Source organism: Aptenodytes forsteri, unplaced genomic scaffold (assembly GCF_000699145.1).
Source record: "Aptenodytes forsteri isolate BGI_AS27 unplaced genomic scaffold, ASM69914v1 Scaffold207, whole genome shotgun sequence".
In the NCBI taxonomy this organism is placed as follows: Eukaryota; Metazoa; Chordata; class Aves; order Sphenisciformes; family Spheniscidae; genus Aptenodytes; species Aptenodytes forsteri.
This window is the reverse complement of record NW_008794836.1, coordinates 7,463,538-7,483,075: the sequence shown is the minus strand read 5'-3', so window position 1 is coordinate 7,483,075 and position 19,538 is coordinate 7,463,538. Positions and strand designations below refer to the sequence as shown.

At 39.4% G+C, this 19,538-nt stretch overlaps 1 protein-coding gene across 1 annotated transcript in view; it reads right to left on the bottom strand.

The window, feature by feature from the left end:
- The window catches only part of LOC103895018 (ubiquitin carboxyl-terminal hydrolase 25-like), a 51,313-nt gene that overhangs the window by 21,401 nt on the left and 10,374 nt on the right, over positions 1-19,538 (bottom strand). The window contains exons 2-3 of the mRNA XM_009274518.1: positions 10,059-10,136; positions 8,829-8,973 (exon numbers count right to left, since the gene is read on the bottom strand). Coding sequence (XP_009272793.1) covers positions 8,829-8,973; positions 10,059-10,136 — 223 coding nt within the window. The remainder of the gene's footprint in view (positions 1-8,828; positions 8,974-10,058; positions 10,137-19,538) is intronic.

The following is a 19,538-nucleotide window of genomic DNA, read 5'->3' as shown; positions in this document are numbered from 1 at the left end:
TTCTGTGCACTGGTGAGCCAAATACTTTCACACAGTTTCATGACATGTGGGAGAGCTCCTTACTTAAAACCTAACTATTTTCTATCCTGTCTGTGCGTTCCTTTTCTGAAGGTATTTAAATCCAATTTCTGTCTACTGGAAGTATCCCATCTCAACAGAAGAAGTAAGAAAACAAATACTGAAGTCAAAATGAGGATCCATACTTGGACATGTGGGGAATGCTGGATGGGCTACCAACTGGGTAATGAAGTAGAAAAACAACCCTACTTCTGCCTTCCTCTCCAGCTCCCATTATCTAAAGAATGAAATACTAACATCCCCCCATAAACCTCCCTGTTTCCTGAGGGTAGTGACAGCACTCCCCCTCCCGAGTAAGGAGGGATTTCACTACCCACATCACACCGTGACACCAATTATCCCCCCGTTGGGCACAGCCATACTTTCAGAGCAGCCAGGGCCAACAGGAATGTCCATCAACTGCCCGAGACCTTCAGAAAAAACAAGGTCATTGGTTATCATGATTTCAAGGGCCAAAAGTCTCAATTTGCAAGTCAGCCAGACAGAGAGAGAGGGGAAAGTGCAAGCAGACTTTTATTAGACAGACACACACTCGGAGCACTGGCTGCTTTTAGTCTCCCTCCTCCAAGGCCAAAGTTTACCCAAAGAGCTATGAAAGGGACTTCCCTCCAGCCTGGAGTTTGGACATTAAAAGCTAAAAGATTCTGGGAGAAAGAGATACAGGTTCAAAACTGATGATTGCTCACAAAAAGAGAGATGAGCAGCTTGTCTGCATTTCTCCTTTCACAGGCCAGCTCAATTACTCATACCCAAAGAGCTTCTCCGTCTAGCTTCTGACTTTTCTCCTGGATGGGCTGACTCGCTGTAGAGACAGCTTCCCCCATTTCCCTGGGCTTACTTGTCTGTGACATTTCTCATTGGATCGAAATAGAACACTGAACTTACGATACAAATATCATTGCCATAGCTGTGTATGAACAGAAAATGGGATGACTTGTCCTCACAGAACGCTGAAACCGAAGAGAAGTTGTAAAAGAAACTTAGCTGTTAACACCAGCATCTTCAAAAACTAGTTTTCAGCTCAGCCCTGTTTCCCCCAAATAAAGATAGCTGAATTTCTATTTTATTTAGTGAGCCTTTAAAGGAAGCAGTCTTACCTGCAAAGTAAACTGGGCAAATTTTCATGATCTGGAAGTATGGAAAAAACAGTATGACCACAAAAGCACTTCATAATTTTATTCTCATGTCTTTTATATCAGCTCAGATCTTCCAGCATATCAGAAGGATACTTAACTTAGATGCCTGAAATTCTCCTTCAGAAGTACTAAAGCAATTACAAGAACCACCAGCAGAAGTCTCACCCAGAGGAGTTTTGCTACATGAACTGCCATGTTGAGAACAATGTAATTCGGGCTAAAATAATACGTCAGCCTGGGTCACATGCAAGCATGACTCTGTTCTACAGCCTGAGAGCAAGAGAAAGGCTAGAAAGGTCGAGAGCGATGAGAGGATCCCGTGACCACACACACTACCTCTAAAATGTGGTGCTTACGTTGTATTTTCTACCCATTTGCAGGTAGTCACACACAAGCACCTCAATCTCCACTAGAGACAAGCCATTTTTCTGAAAGTAGTAGTAATAGTGGTCACAACTGAAGATGGAGTAAGCCTCAATCCAGCAGCCACACATGCTGATGGAGAAGTACGGGATTACTCCGATCACTTACTTACAGAGCGGAATATTCCTTTAGCTAGTCTCTAGTCAGGTAAGAGTGATGAAATTCTTATACAACAATAAAGAAGAAAGTTAGATTAAGAAGTAAGCTCCTTTATATGGGGAGTACTTTTCAGAAAAGAACTCATAACCTAGCTGAAAACTATGTGGTTAACAAAAGCTCCCACTGTTATACCCCCCCCCGCAAAAAAAAGTCATCCATCAAGGTCAGCTGCAACTCACTTTCATTAAATTATTCAACTTCTTTGCACCTTCTTAGCTCCTTAATCTTTATTAATCTATACCACCACCCTATGTGTTCAGAAGTTTATTACCATTCATATTACCAGTGATTACATCGCTTTAATATTAAAACCCCAAATCCTTGACTTCTGCTTGGTTTCAGAAAGCAGATCAACACAACGGTTTCCTTTGGCATGCAAGAGTTTTGGAGCAGACAATACAGGATTCTCTTTAGAAATGTTGTTTTCACATATACATTGTTCCTGATCTGCATGAAAAAAGACAATACAGTGAAGACCTGCTGCCAGATACTACCACCACATGTGAGTGGTGCAATCGATTTATGTCACAGAGGGTTTACCTAGCGTAACATGTCAGAAAAATACATTTCTAAATATCAGCTGATCCTTGGTAACCTACTCCATGCAAGCCTTTAGTTTGTAGCAAATGTAAACTAAAAATGTTTTGGATATTTAAGCTAATGTATTTTAGCTCACATTTGCTGTACTTGGAGCAGGTCCAAGGTCTTTTTCAGCATCCCCGCTGACAAACTCATTAAGCTGCAACAGTTCACGTATGACTTGAATCCTAAATCAGAGGATTACAAAGAGGAAATATCAATAGAAGTCATACAGAAGGGGAACAGTCTGAGACTAAACTCTTTTTTAAAAAAATAAATAAATAAAAATCACCTTGTCTGCACAGTTTGCATTCCTGTCAGTTGGTTATAAATTATACAAATGCACATATACTACATGAAATTCATGCAGGTGTTTTGTTTTGTTTTAAAATATCTTGATGTTTTGTAAATTCTTACATGGGGATTTTTTTTTTTTTAGTGAAAAGATGTCCAATTTTCAAGCAGTTATTCTACAAGTATGATCACTTTGCCTCCTCTCACAATCATTAATAAATTCAACATTAACCTACTTTTAAAACACTTATTTTACTTCAATTTTAGTGTTAATGCAAACCTGTGACTGTTTATTTTATAGCAATTAGTAGTGGAATTCATTCATGAAACTGATCTACGGAAGTTTCCTATCTGTTCAACTGATTTCTGCGTTCAAGGTCTGAGTTTGAAGAAAAAAAGAAAAAGCTGACTTCTACCCAAAGTATTTATCAGACACAAATGAGTTTCCTGTGATAGGCTGAGGGATGCATCTCATAAAGGAATTAAGAATAATGCCACTTCTCCAAATTTATAGTTACCTGACTTTAATTTACATATACCAATTTTGTAATATTCCTCATTTAGGCCACAGAATGCTTTAGTTCTCACTGACTCATCCTCATAAAGATACTTATTGTATATCACATAGCCTTAGAAAATGCAAACGTTCTTAGCTAAGCCATGGCTACTAAACAAACAAAAAAGTTTGCTTCTGAAAAAATTCTTCATGAACAAAGAAACTGCTCATCAAAACAGTCTGGCTTAGTGCATTCATGATGTTTATTCAACTAAAATTAACATGCAGAATTATTCAACTGTTTTACTAAGAAATGTATTTTTTGTTTACAACATTATTATATAACAACATGTGCTTCTGGTACATAAGATCCAGAGAGTTCGACATGATTTGTAATTCTACAACGCAATTTTAAGTTGTATATTGATATTTGTTACAAATATGCTAGTGTATATATAGTAAATGCACACACTATATCTATCTATCTATATCTTCTTTCTTTTCTAAAAAACCTTATCTGTTTACTTAGGAAGTTTCTATCACCATTTAAATAAATGGTTCTTACTTGGTAAGTGCCTAGGTCATTAAAATAATTACTGTGTTATTGACTTGTTACTTATACCAAGAGGAGGCAGAGAGTAGGAACTTCAAACTTAAGTAGGCTGGGAAACTCAGCATGAGGGACAGATCTGAAGTAGCATTTGAACCCAGAGACAGGCAATAAACAACCACAGTGATGCAACCGCTGGCACAGGGAGAGGAAAATGAAGGGGCAGGCCTGATGGGTTCAATGGACAGGTGCCAAGTATGGAAATCCAGCAGCAAGACTTCAATTTCAACACACCAACAACATAAAAAGAGGAAAAAAAAAGAAAGAAAAAATGAAGTTGAAACTACATCAGTTTTTTTTATCACAAGCAGAGCTAAGCAAGATCCTATATTCTACGTGACATTAAACGTCATGATGGTCTTGAGTTCCTACATTAAAAGGCATTTAATTGGCTGTATATGCCAATTTTGTTTAAAACTGGATGGGGAAAGAATACACAGGATCTCAGCAGCTGCCTAGCCAACCCGAACAGCTCTATTGATGAAAGAGCTAGCAAATGTTAGCCACCACTATCTTACAGGAACTTCCTCATCTCAGCTGCATTTACACTGTCCTAGGATGATAACACCTTAAAACTGATGATTCTCACACTGACAAGGATGGGAAGGAAAGAGGTAGTCACGGAACAAAGGAACAAGTGAATCTGTAAGATAAAAGGAGGACCTCAAGGTACAAGACTCCTGACGTTTTGAAGCAGGGATCCTGCCATACCAAGCTGGAGACACTCCCAGGAACCTGGATGGAGATGACACAAATAATCCCTGAAATAGAAGGAAACGTCATGAAGACACATAGCAATATCCAAGTTAGGTAAGGTGACAGAAGAAACTAGTGTCAAATTCTACTCACAGAAACAGTAAAATGCACAGCTGTAGAATGAGAACTGACCAGGACTTGTGCCAAGAAGTATCTAGAAGCTACAGCTGATTCATGTTCTACCTGCAATTCACATCATCACAGCGTTGAAGAAAATATCAAGTGTTACACTGAGGTATATTGTCAGAGTACTACATGGACATTTATGGAGATTCACCCATTTTTCTTAAGAACTCAGCTGAAGTCTCGGTTATTGTTTTGAATGCCACAGTTCACGAAAAAGGCAGAACAATTAGAGAAGGTCCAGAAGAGAGAAAAATTGACAATAGGTATAGGAAATACATCCAAAGACTTGGAAAGAATTTGGGTTGTTTAGTTTAGAGCTGAGAAAACTCTGAGGGGACATTATGATACACTGTCTTCAAGCATGCAACCCTCCATCTAAGACAAAAGGAATGAAGTGTACTATAATCCTCATAGGGGATAGCACAAAGAATAAAAGACTTAACCTGAAGCAAGAGGGATTTAGGCGAGACATTAGGAGTCTAAAAGTAAGGACAGTGAAGCACCAAAACAAATTACTCTATAAACTTTTCAGAGTTTCTAGAACAGAAGGGTTTTTAAGAAAAATGTTATATAGACATCACTTAGGGAGGTTTTAGGTGCAGTCAAGTCTACCTCATTGAAAAGGGTTGATTGAATGACTCTTGAAACCTATGCAAAGGCTCAAACTCTAGGAACAGGAAGATATAAAAGCCAGATCTCCAGAAGCAATGAAGTCTACAACCCTCAAGCTGGTGTGCATGGTATTTTATAGTTACGTTGTACTATGCCCTTATAAAAGGGCTTGAAATCTTTTGTCTTGGCTGTGGAATGTGCAATTGCAAAGACTGATAATTCAGTTTTTGTGAAAAAGAATTTTGAGTTTTCAAAAGAAGGGAGGGAGAGAATTTGTCTTGAGAGCTATTTCATTTGAAGACAATACATCTTCTAAAACATGTCTTCTCTTCATTCTGCTGCTTCCTTTAACCCTGGGTTCTGCAAGTTTCTCAAATAACGAGAAGGAAATGGATAAATGCTTAGCAATGCAATAGTTCTATGGTGCAGCCATAGATGAAAATACACTGAATTACTGCAAATGGAAAAAAAAAAAAGGTTTCTAGAGAAATCAATAAAGTGAGAACATTGGAAAGCAGTACTAAACAACTTTGTTTATTTTTGCTTTAAGTGCAGCGCCTAGCATTCATGCTACTAAGCAGAACATTAAAGTGATCTTGGATTAAAAGGAGTTCACTTGTACATTGCAACCCTAATACTAAAGCACTTTCTGCTCACTAACAGATTGCAGGAAGGAAAGGAAAAAACCACCTTCGCAAACGGATCAGATAAAGCATGCATCACTCTTGACATGAAAAAGCTACACTTACAGGTGCTTGCACATACCATTTTGAACAGGCAAAAAGGCAAGCGTTATGAGTAACACTGTGCAAGTCAGCCTTTGCTTTTAAAGATGGAGTAAATTTTATGCAAACTCAGTATTTTTGCAGCTGCTGAAGTGTTGCATTTGCTAATAAGAGAAATGAGGTTTCCTTATACCTCTTAACATACAGAATGCAACTCTCAAACAGCTGAATGACCACTGCCACTTTTGGAAGAGTCAGTGCACAATCCAGGCTAACCACTGATTGTTAAGGTATGACTTCCTGTTATATACATTTTTATTTTACCCCTTAACTAAGTAACCATTTCAAAGAAATGTAGTCAGTCAAGCTCGCAGAATACATGTGATACACCTTTATGAAAGGCATACATTCAAAGCCTTTGTAAGTGGCTGGAGTTTTTCTGCGGCATCAAAGACAGTTCTGATATTTATCTATAACTCCCTCTCATCCCCAGTTTGGATGACTTAACTTGGTGAGACCGTGAAGCTCAGTGACTCATAACATCGTAAGTTCCAAACGCACAGAGGTAGTTAAGCAGTAAGGAACAGTAAGGGCGAGTTATAATTATCTTCATGTAATTATACCTACGTGGGATAGTAAAAGGGAGTCAAATTTGAAAGGCAAGATACTGTCAGCAACTCAGCATGGTTACTGAGAAGCGCTAATAACATTCTTTGCAGAAGGGAATGTTGATGGTTGGAGCTATCATTACTGAATATGTTTTCCATCTATGCCCACCCTTCCATCCTCTTCTCCCAGGTCATCCAATGTCTTTCACCACGCTCCCTTACATGACAGTACTTACCAATGCAGGGCTCTGAACCTTGTCCATTTTAAGTGTACTGCATTTTTAAAATTCATAATCAAAATAATTACAGACAAGCAGATCCCAACAAAAAGAACTGTAGGGTTCTTGCAAGAAGCTTTCACTAGATCTCTACAGACTGGGGGGGGGGTCTATGATCAGAGATTGGTTTAGACTTTTGTCCTGCTGCAGGTGTTTAGTTCTTGCCCCATGAGTCCTCCAACATGAAGGAAAGTTGGCCAAGATGCCTTTATCTCATAACATGTTTTCAGTCTAACTAAAACAAAGGCTGGCAAAGGGCTCTCACCTTTGTTGCCAGTGAGTACCTGACCAGACACTGAAGATGCGACAAAAAAAAGTCCGCCTGCTTTTTCCACAGCAGTTGGCGCTTCCTGAGTACTGACTTGCGGCACTATGTAACTGTAAGGAATCTGGGTCTGCCTTCAGCCCTCCACAAAAGAGGAGAGAATCCTGAAATTCAGCTTGGAATGTGCAACTCAAGACTGACTCCTTTTAGATTGACCATCAGTCATGGGTAATATAGACTCTGCAGGCTTGACTCTTCCCTCTCGTATCCCTTGTCACCTCATATTTTCAATAAGGTTGCATAACACAGTAAGTGACAGCAAAACTAAACACTTTATTAATGGGATTGCTAATAAATCTAAACACAGATTCAAGAGAATCCAGCTTACTATTCCACTGCCATAGATGATCTTCAGTACTGGAGACTATGACAACAGTAGTAAGTTTGTTGAAAATAGTCTCCATTTCCTCAATGTCAATTTTCTGACATTGAAAATTAAATACATGTGGGGTTTTGTGTGTGTTTTCTTTCCAAAGGAGGGAAAAGAAAAAGAAAAAACACAAAAAAACAGAACTACTTCCCACAACTTAGTGGGGGAATAATACAACTACCTATAATGCACTCAGGGCATTTTATACAGGGTTGCTAGTAATACCAAGGATTAAAATGCAGTTTTCAGCTCTAAGATGTTGGGAATAAACTCATCTCTAATTTAAAAAAAAAAAAAGTTTCGCGTCGTCTCCTCGGAGAAGGGCCGCCAGCTCGCTGAGCCCCTGGGTGAGTCGGGGGGGGGGGGGGGGGGCGGAGCAAATCCTACTGTGGGTGAAGCTAAAGAATTCTACTCATTTAATAAAAGCTACATAGATGTACTACATATATGGTCAAAGGATCAATATGTAATTAATACATCTATGTTTAGAATGTTGGAATGTAAATACAGTATCAAGAAACTCAGATTTTACAGAAATCAATTCAACTACAAAACTTCCTTTGACATTTTCTTTCATGTTATTTCCTCATGTTTATTTGCAGAACACATTTAACACGTTTAACACATTTAACACATTTGTTCCCCCCATAAAAATAACTATGCACTTAAGCAAAGGAATAGAACCTGCAAGGCTCAGAGAAAGAGAGTTTGTGGGAGGTCCTGCATCAACTAAATAAAATTGTTTAAAATTAAGTATATTTAATGTTAATTTCACATATAAAATACCTAATTTTTTCCTACAAAATGCACACCTAACCTCTCACTTCTCCCTTTGGGAAAGTCATCCCTGTCAGGGAGAAGCTACTCTTAATAAGCTTTAGCATATTCAGACAGACATTCACAGACTCTTCTCCGATTTTATTTTATTTTGATGGAAGAGTACCCAGCTTTCACCTTTAATTATTTACTGCATGACCCCAAAATAAAGCCTGTAATAGGGGGGAAAAGAAAAGGAAAAAAACCATTGAAAACCCAGTTATTTGCCCTCTGATTACTACCATACATACATGTAAAGGTAATGCTTAAAGGATAGCTCAAATAAAATAAAGATACACTGAAATAAGGAAAGAAAGAATACGTAATAATCTAAGAATCGTTAAGTAAGAATTGTCAGCAGATTAACAGTCATCTTACGGGCAAGTTTTTAGTTTCCTTGCCTTTAAACTAAACTTATGAAAAGAAAAAATACCTACTGGTGTCTGCTTGGCTGCCCACGCTGATGTATCTGTCATTTCCAGGAAGGGCTGTTTGATAGTAAGTTGCCTCCTCTAGCTGGGGAACCTTGGCGTTCTTCGCAGTGAGGAAAGCCACAGCCAACTCCAGATTACCATTGCTGTCCTTTAAGCACCAACAAAATAGGAAGTGAGAGTCCCCTCACCCTTTTTTAATTTTTCTTAACAGCAAAGGACGACATTACAAGCAACTTATAAGATCAATGACACATTGTATTTTCAGGTGAAATATTGATTAGAAAAGAAAGTTTCCAAACTTGACACATTCTGCATACTTCGCTATTTTTAATAAAAATTAAGATAAAACATCTTCTAAAAATTTACTTTGGTAGAATTCCACTTATTTCAGAAAAAAATTAAAGGTCTTGTAGCGTAGGTCAACCCCTCAACAAGCATAATTAGCACACTCTCACGGACTTCAACAGCAGTCAGCTGAATTCTTCTGAAAATCTACCATTTCATTTTTAAAGCCAGAAATACTGGCTTTTGAGGGGCAGTTGTGTACATGATTTATGCTGCAGCTGAAGCAACAACTATATATATATATACATACACACAAAATTTAAATTCACTAAATCCTCATTTACCATGTATAAATGGCTAAAAAGCTCTGCCTGAGGGAGACAAGGCTTTTTATTTTATTTGTATGTATATTTGGGGAAACAGAACACAGAGACCTGCCAGTCTTTACTTGCATCAAAGAACTCTTCTGGGCTGTGAAAGAATTTACAATGGTTGAAAAAACAGTGAAACAATAGCAAATTAGCAACAGGTGGCAAGTTCAAGGAGAGTTCTTCGTTCTACATACTGAACAGGACCTGTCCATGATAGAAAGCTTAACTACATCTTGACAAGAAAACAACACTTAACTCATCAGGAGTTGACCAGCTGTAGTAGCACCAAGGTATCTCAAAACACTTTAGCCAAAGGTTAAGGGCAAGTCATACCATTCCTGTCTTTTCATTTTTCAACACCAGATTAATTTTTATGTCAGTACCAAAACAGATCAAGATTCCCTCTAAAGTGAACAAGCCATCATGATGAGCTTTTTTTCCCTGAAATAAATCTAAAAAGTATTCAAGCTGGGAATGGAAGGGAAGGAAGACTAGAGTAAGAAAGCGTGGGGTTTATGGCTTTCACAGGCAGTTAAGATGTATACATTCAGCTCCAAGTCAGACACATCCATCTTACCTTCAGTGCCTGTTGTAGTACCTGGATGTCATTGATACCAGTGATCTCCCTCAGCTGATTTAAAAATGTTTGCTGGTGCTAAAAACAAAAACAGATCATCAAGATAAGAGCTAAATAACAGCAAAACCAATTACTTACAAGAGTATGCTTCTCTACAAACATTAAAAGTATCTCCATATAAGCTTTATGCACTACAAAGGGAGCCTTTGTTATTCAAGTTTGTCTTAGTTTCTGCAACTTGGGCACTTTTAATTCTCAAATGTAATGTTTTTGGTTGGTTGGTTTTGATGTTTTAAAAAAAAAAAAATTGATGATGGGTGAGCTTATGCAACACGGGTTTAAGGAGCCTATATAAAGCCACAACTGGCCCTCCTAAACAAATAAAACTCCATAGCTTGGTTTTCAAAGGCAGCAGGGGAAATAGCTGACTGAACTCCCATCAAAACCAGCTTCTTCAACTCCCAATTATTCTCAATCCCACTATTTCCTTAACATACACAATTATCAGCCATTCCTACCTCAAAACTAAGAAATTAATCCTTACTGATCATTTAGGTGTTTTAAGAGAAGTACTATAAGAATATCCACACAAAACAGGGTTTCTCGAGACTAAAGCAAAACCTTAGGAATCCGTCTTAACCACCTTCCTAGACCAGTTGAATCCAACCCTCCCAAATCACAACATCAGTCAGCATCTATGACTGAGTTTCAAATAACACTTGGAGTTAGAAAAGAGTAAGAGGTTCCGGGTCTCTTAAATATTCAATTCATATGAATTTTGAGGCTTTTTTTTTTTTAATAAAAAATCTGGTCCCACTCCTGTTTAGAGACAACAGACACCTCCCTCCACTCATGCTCAGGTATCACGTCACAGAAGCAAAAAGCAGGCACTAGATGGGAACAATCCTTGAACTCCAGTTAACCATTAAAACCATTAAGACAGAGGTCTGACCATTGTTTCATACTAACATACTAATTCCTTTCTTCCTTTAGCAGATGGGAAAAGGAGAAAAGCTTGGTGGTATTTGCAAGTGGTTTTTCTTTTTTATTGTTTGCCCACCACATCCTGAACTCAAAACAATAATTTCATCTATAAGAGACAAGATTTTGTGAAGTATAGGGTTTTGTCTGCTAGACAAAAAGCATATTTCCTACCAGTGACAAATAAACGTTCTCATGTTAATCTCCAAATTCAATTAAAAAAACCACAACTATAATTGTCTTGCGGCTACTTATAAAATACTTTTCTTTAAAACAAATTATTTGTAATCAAATATTCAAATACCCTTATTCTCTCCTTATCACAGCTTTGTGTAGAAGAGGAAATTAAGAGCTGCATGAATGCTGAATTCCCCAGTGTGAAATTAACCTGGCAGGCACTACTTCATACCCTAATAAGTTGAAATAGAAGGCGTCTAGTTCAAGATGTTTATGAATTATATACACAATCTTCCCTTTATTTATGATCCTAAGGGACACTGCTAACAAACCAATTTGCCTTTTTTTTTTCCTTTTCTTTTTAAAAACCCTGCTATTGGCACAAGAAAAGTGAAGTGATGCAGGAAAACAAACTCCCACTCTATCCCCATCCCTCACCCCCTCATTTGTTTACTCTGTGCATTTCATAGCACTGTACAAAGGCAGGACTTGTTTCCCCTATAAAGTTGCTTTCCTGCCCCTCAGTCTGGCAATAAGCGGCGAAAAGAAATAGAGTATTTGGGAAAAGTAATTACAACAGCATTAAAACTGGCAGGAGCAATTCAAGAGCAGTGCATGGCAACAAAATGGATTTCTTTTTGTATTTGCTACCAACGTGATGGTTAATAAAATGGAAAATAGTTTCACTATAAATTATTATGACAAGTTATAACAGATTTCTGTATCTTCCACAATATACACAACACTTGGAAAGGCTGACTGGAGGATATTCATTGTTCACAGAGATTGGGAAAATACAGAAGAGACAGTTTACTAACAAACAATCTCTTAGCAGTTCAAAATTTTGCCTTTTAATTTATGAGCACAGCTGCAACTTATAAACCTAGACATCTGTGGTTTATATCCAGATTTCAGTATTCCGGTGTAAAGCTGTGGTTCGAGGCCCCCTTCCCAAGGACATACACATTTAACAGATCAGAACCAGACCTAGAGATGTTCCTTTCTCATCAAGAGATTATTTAAGTACTTAAATATACTTTTCTTTTTTTTTTTTTTTTTTTATGAAGGCCAAGAGTTTAAGTCACTCAGCTCCAAAATTTCTAACTGGCAATTAAGTGAACAACACAGAGAATCCATAAGAATCCTAGTTACAAGTGACAGAAATTAAGAGGAAAATTAACAGTTATCCTGAATACCTCAAATGGAGCTAAACTGCTTTGGGACCACAAACACCTGATTTATACATTACTGGCTTTTCAGGTAAATGTGGACAAGCTGCCATTAATCTCTAATTGAGTTATTTCAAATCACACAGAAGTTAAAGAATGACAATGCACTTCCCTTCCTAGAAGGAGGAGGAAAAAGGTAAAAACAAAGCAACAACAAAAAAGTATAATTTAAAGTTGTTTCCACCTGATCAATGTGTTCTCTTAATACCTTCTAATAGAACAGGTCTTCAGAAACAATTCTGAAACTGCATACGGCACCTAAAAACTCCTTAATGTGGCATTAGACTGGTGGCCTTCTCTTCCAGGCATTCACCGCTCTCCCCTCATCCTCTCAAATCTGACGTAACTGCACCATCTTTACTGTGTACAGACCTTTCTTGCAACTGCATGTTTAACCGCCATTATTCTCCTTTACTATTAAATTGACAATATGTTATCACCCATGAAACTGTATTAATGCCGGTAATTCTATTTCTTTTCATTACAAATGACAGTGCAAACCCTTTTCTCATTCGTTAATCAGAGGACGAGATCAAATTTTCTTTTTGTTTTTCTTTTCACTTAAGAAATTTAAGAAACACAATTGTACTCATATTCAGAGAGCTGGGATTACTTCATTTTGATGTAACTTTAATTTAGTGCATCTGCACTAGACTGCCAAAGTCAAAACGGGTGAAGCTTATTTGTTTTGAATTATAGTCTTTTAGTACATGCTATTGTGGCATATAGGATGATTTTTAGGAAGATTTTATTTTATTATTACCCATGACTGAAGTCTGGACATCAATTTCTAATGCAACTGCTAAACAATTAAGTCTCTTCTGTATTGTAACTGATATTGAATAGAATACTTAGGACAGACTTCTACACACAAAGCGAGCCACCCTCCTTACTCCTATTAATACTCCGCCCAATTACATCTACCCTAGAAGCTTTACCCCTCCTGGAGCCTGGGCTATCTTGAGTTGAAGTGACTGTAGCATATAGACCCTCAAACATCCACAAACACTAATGTAGCTATTCTAAACAATTATGATCATAATTCACTGAAAGGCTTACCAAAAATACTCAAAATTAAGCTCACACCACTAAAGCAAAGCTAAAAAATGAAGCCAGAGGCCTACAAGTATTTACAAATGTCTGAAGCATCTACACTAATATATGTTAATTAAATCAGGTCAGCGAGGGAGATTCAGAACACAACTAGCAGTCCTAACATAAAGAAGTTGTGTCCTTTTTTCAACACAGCTCTTCCCTGATTCCCTGTTTTTCCCAACCTTGCATTAGTAGAGGTTCAAATTCTGAATTATAACTCACTGCACTTTAATTCAATTTAATAAGCAACCTCTCTCTTCAAATGCAGATCCAAAGAGGTTATTCCAACAGAACCAGGTGCAGCTACTGGTGCAAAGAAACCCACTTCAGTTCTTTCAAAGCTTATTTGCCTGTACCCACTTCTGTTTGCCATCCTTTCCTCAAGTTTACACAACAGATTCCATAGTTTACCTACAGCACAGATCCTCCAGTTTAGTGAGTCAATACTCCACGTTTATCTGCAGTGTACATGCACCACCAAATGTGTTACGTTATACATGCACACACATATATAACATATACACACATATACTCCATGTAGCTTGAATTGCATTTGACTCAACTCTAAAAAGGCTCCAGGACTTGATCTACGACACCAGACTCTGCTGGTGCAAGTGCTGCAGGACAACCCAAATCCCTGGCCAGGCGAAGGAGATGGTCCGCTGATGCTTTAGCTGCCCTAAGATCAGCTGCTCACACCCCTCAGTCCCACCGCATCATGCGGCAATCAGTTCCCCAGGGCTTTCATCCACGAGCTATTCCCAGCCTTCCCCCTTCCTCTGGTTCCCCGAGGTATGCAGCACGTATCTCCAGGCTTTCAGCTTTTGGAAGATTTTAACTAACAGGAAGTTCTCCCATTTTCCTGGACGGAAGCCAAATTTGTATATTAGGAATGCATGTCCTTATTTCCAATTCTTTCCTTTTTCAGACATCCCTCCCCTCCTCTCAGGAAATGCCCAATTAAGATTATCTGGTTTATAACCTCACACAATAGCATACTCAGTAGCTGTGCCAGCACTAGTGAAGCAGAAAAGGATCTACACTATTATCTGCTTAGGGAGATACTGTGCCCAAGTTAGTTCCACAACAGTACTGTAAACTCTGATAACTTATCAAAATCAGAGCAAAAAGCTAAATTACACACATGCTTTTTTGGACAAGGTAAGTCTCATAAGTTGACTAATTCTGAATTATACTGCAGATAAATTTGGGGGAAAAAAATTAGCCACCTTTTAATCTTTTTATTTTCTCATTTCTGTAGCTTCTGAAGTACATGTAAGCTTTGGCTTTATTCATGGCAACATCCAAATATTTGTATTTGCAACACAAGCACTTTCAGACTTAGAAGATAAAACAACCCTCTTCAGTTTCCAAGCACAGAAAAAGTCGTACATTTAGTAATAAATGAGATGATCCAACCATTACCAGGAGAAAACAGGGCCTACTGCCTCACTACGCAGTTCAGTTAAATAGTACATAATGAAAATGAACTATGGCAATCCCTTCCTTCAAGGAATGAAAAATTGTACTAGAGACAAAAAGAAAGAGGAGGGAAAATGCAAATGCCGAGAAGAGCATCTTGACTCAGTCCCTCCGCAGAAAACCCGCTTACTTTACTTTCTGGTGCAACACCAACTTACAAGAGCTATTTGTTGGAGGAAAACACAAATGACATTGCACAAAATATTTTATATGAAAGACAATTCTAATGTAAGCTGAGCTGCAGTGGACCTGCTAATGGTACATTTGCAGACAAGTAGCTAATAAGCTAGTTTCCTCATATGATGTTGCTGTAATGAGAAGAACACTGAGAGATTAGAGGAATGTAATCCTCTCTAAAAAGGCTTTAAGTTTCTGCTACAAACAAATAAACAAAAAATAGTTAACGTACAAAGGACGAGCATACTAAAGACCCTCAATTACTACTGTGAATGTCATTTTCTGCCACATTAATCATATCTCCCAGGAACAGTTAAAAGGCCCACATACACTGCTGAGCATTATGGCTTCCAGCAACACAGACACATTGACCATCTTCTAAATAAGCTGTTGGTCAAGTTCCAAATAGGTAAATAAAAACTAACTCCTTCCATGAAGATACTAAGTTGAAACACAGGGAAAACACACAGTCAACTCCAGAAGGCTTTGTTGCATGTCTTTGCTCTTATCATCTCTCTCCTCAAGGTTTTTCTCTGTGTGTATATGTGCAGAATAAATATATATATAAAAATAAGTAAATTAAAAAGTGGGCATATGTATACATATATTTTAAAAGCAGTGCAAAGACCAAGTTAAATCTCTGCACTGGCTTTAAGGTGTTCATTCTTACAGTATTTCCTAGAGCACGGGGTAATTAGGTTCCCTTGCCTGGTATCTGCTAACTGGGTTTCCTTTTGTTCAGTCATGAAAAGAGAAACCTCTTACACGACACTGCATCCTCTAAGAAAGTAGGTAAAGATGTATTTTTATACAGACAAATGCAAAATGCATCTCAGCTTTGGCTTGGACAAAATCACCTGTGGAGAGCAAAGGACGTGCAGAGAGACTGCAGATTTTCAGACTGGGACTGCTCTGCGCAGACTGCCAAAACCCGCCAATTACAGCAGCAGCGTGTGCAAAGTGGATAATTACCCACCTGCAACTGGACTGAGAGCAAACTTACTTCAAGGAAGCAAAAGGACACGCTCTGTGGCAGTAACTTTCAGAAGCTGTCCTGGTTTTAGCTCCTGCCCACGTCAGCCAGCCCAGGCTGGTGTTGCCAGATGCCACGCTTTGGCTGCCAGCCCAGGCTGGTGTTGCCAGATGCCACCCGCTTTGGCCACGAGCCACTGCTCCCTTTGAGCCAGCACTGCCACTTGCCTGAACCTCCAGCAAGCCAGCCGGGCTCTCAATAAACTATCAGAGAGCCGCTGTTTGCTTTTAATTAATTTCCTGCTGACTTAGTGAGAGCCAGGGGTGGCACAAGGGAGAGGACAAGACCAAAGCTGCGCCTACTTCCACTGGATTAAACTGTGGAGCAGCAGCCTTATGAGAGTGAATTGTTTCTCTGCCTTTATTTTAATCTTATTTTTATCCAGTGAGAGAAACTGAGGGGGGGGGAAGCCTCCTGCAGTCCTCGTCCTACTTAGGCACTATTGCAGAAAACTTAGTCCAACAAGAGGTGAATATAAAATTCATACAGCAACAGCACACTTGCAGGGATCTGATGCTCCTGGTGTGCCTCAGTGGTCAAAGCTGCACACCACGCAAGCGAATGCACACACCCGGGCCCCCTCCTTCATGGGCTGAAACTGTGTATGCTGCCCTCCGCTCCCTGGTTTAGGTGTTCACATCCAGAAAGATCTCATTTGCTGCAACTGTTAATGGCACAAGTATCAAAGATCCCACCTCACCTCAGACAACTCCGCTATGGGCCATAGGTAAGTGATACCAGGGAAGATTTCACGAACAATTTTTCCACACAGAATTCAGAATAGTACAGCATGGAAATCCTAAATAAAAGTTAAATTGCACTTTTTATGACAGGTTTCTATTACAGAGTCCACAGTATTCAATAGCAGGGACACGTCTGGGCAAAGAGCTCAGCTGTCTGGTTTGAATAGGAAGAAAAAAAGCTTAACAGAAAGCCTTTCAATAAAGGCTTTTCCATTTAGGCCAATTAAAAAAAAATTACTAACCTGACTGCCCAAAGAAACGGGCCTTGTGAGCACAGAGCATGCACGTACCCAGGCACACCTGCCCTCCCGTCTCTCGAGAGCAACAGCCCCGGCAGCCCGAGGCCACCTCCAGCAGCTCGGCCCGAGCCCGGGGCTCCCCGACACCCTTGGCAGCACCCACTGCCTCCAGGGAGCCCAGGGGCTGCACCCGGCAGCTCAGCCAGCCAGCATGCAGCTCCCGATCGCACTGCCTGCTGCTGCCCTCTTCCCAGGCCAAAAGAAATTAGGTGAGACGACACAGGGGGCTGGGGAAGAAGAGTGGAGGGGAACACCTCCACCCCACTGCAGTGAGGTCTTCCAGAGGTGAACTCATCCTGCAGCCTCAACGGATCCCCCCCACCCCAACTTTTAATCCGAGGTGCATTACAAGATGAAATTCCATCAGAAAAGTCAGGCACCATTATTTGCAGCAGTCAGTACAATTATTTAATAGCTTATCCTGCCCCCTACTAATAATTTAAAAAGAAATCCTGTGAAGAGACACACATTGTTAGCTTGAGGGGGAAAATAAATTAATAAATAAACAAACTCTCAGAAGAACGAGACTACAGATAACATTAAGTCACTTAAAATCCGGGGCAGTATTTAACAGGTTGCCTGCAAGGTGACAGGTTTCCGACAGCAGTTCCAGTTTCTCCAGCCAGACAGCCTTTCCTGGGTCAAGTGCCAGGAAGCCGCCGGCACGTGCTGCGTCCCTGCAGAAAGGCCACTGCAACACCACGCACTGTCGGCCTGTGAAGGTCAGCGAGCAGCTTTTGTTTTCATTAAGTAATAACCTCAACGGATGCAGATTACGTTAGAATTAAAATGAGCCTAAAACACAACGGAGACACTATAGTATTTCAAGATGTGTTGAGATTTGTACCGAGGATCAGCATATAATTTTACTACCTCACAATTAAAGAAATAGTAAATTCAGCAGCGCACGCCACAGAGGGCAGCTGAAATTTTCTAGGCCATTTTCTTTCAAGGAGAAAGAAAAAAGGCAATCCTGAGAATCTTTGGGTTTTTTTTTTGAATGGACTTTGAATTACCTGATTTTGAAACGCACATTTGCCTCAGCTCCCACAAAAAGCTGAACGTGCTATATTCGAATATGTAAGGACATAGTCTCAAGAAACTTATGACAACTTTGGTTTTTAACTGCTATTTGTTATAATTTAGCCCTATCAGTCTCCCCTGCCTCAGCGGTGTTGTGGCAATATCATCAACAGGGACTTCCTGCCATCCGTCATCACCACATACCTAACTGAAACTTCACAGGCTGACTTGAGTAAAAGGAGTATGAAAGACTCCTCTACAGAGTTCACTTTTTTGAAAAATAATTTGAAACATAAAAAAATTAAAATTCTGTGCTGCCTTCCTAGTAGCAACATTATGCCAACACACTCCCCATCAAACAGAGATGATAAACTCCAATAGCAAAATTTTTAACCCTTTTCTCCTCAGTAAGGTCACAAAGCAACAGAGACTTTGGCATCTTTGCTGAGGATGGCAGGCAGCTGCAAACTCCTTCCCTGGTCTATAACAACACAGCAGAGTCTGTACACTGCAAACATCCCCACTCAGCACTAGGCAGCAGGTGGCACATTCACCAGTCGTCTTTAAGTCACCCCCAGAAAAAGCTTCAAGAGAACATGCCAAGTTAGCAAGAGCTGGGACCGGTGATGATGGGGAACTCTGTCCATCTTTACCATCAACAAATCCAGAGGTTACCCAGTAGACCAGCAGATTGTACCCGAAAAAGCAGCCCAGTCAGCTTCAGGCAAGGGGACAATTATGGTCCAGCCAGGCTTGTCACGAGAGATGTTTGGCAGCTTTCAGCACCAAGTCTCATAGAACACATGCAAGACTAGAGGGAACTTTTAAAAGTTGCCAGTAAGATGTTGGTTACCACTTTTTAATTTCCAAACAAGGAATACAGAGAGAAAGACAAGGCTTAATTCTAGTACCCCATTAAAAAAAAGTCATAAACTTAGGTGCCTGAATCAAAAAAGCTTGCCAATTACTACCACCAAATAATTAAAAGGTTCTAATGTAAGAAGAGAAAACGGTAGTGGGAAAGTCTCTAAATGAAAAGAGCATGGTCCTCAAACAGGTGAGAAATTACATGAGAGACACAAGCAGAATTTGAAGAAAAGAAGCTGACAAATGGGAAAGTAGGTAATACCAAGAAGGGAAATGCAATTCTGCAACAAGCTGTCCAAAAGCTATTTAGCCTTTTTTTTTTTTTTTTTTTTAATCATATTTAGAATCTGTCCTGGGTTCAGCTGGGATAGGGG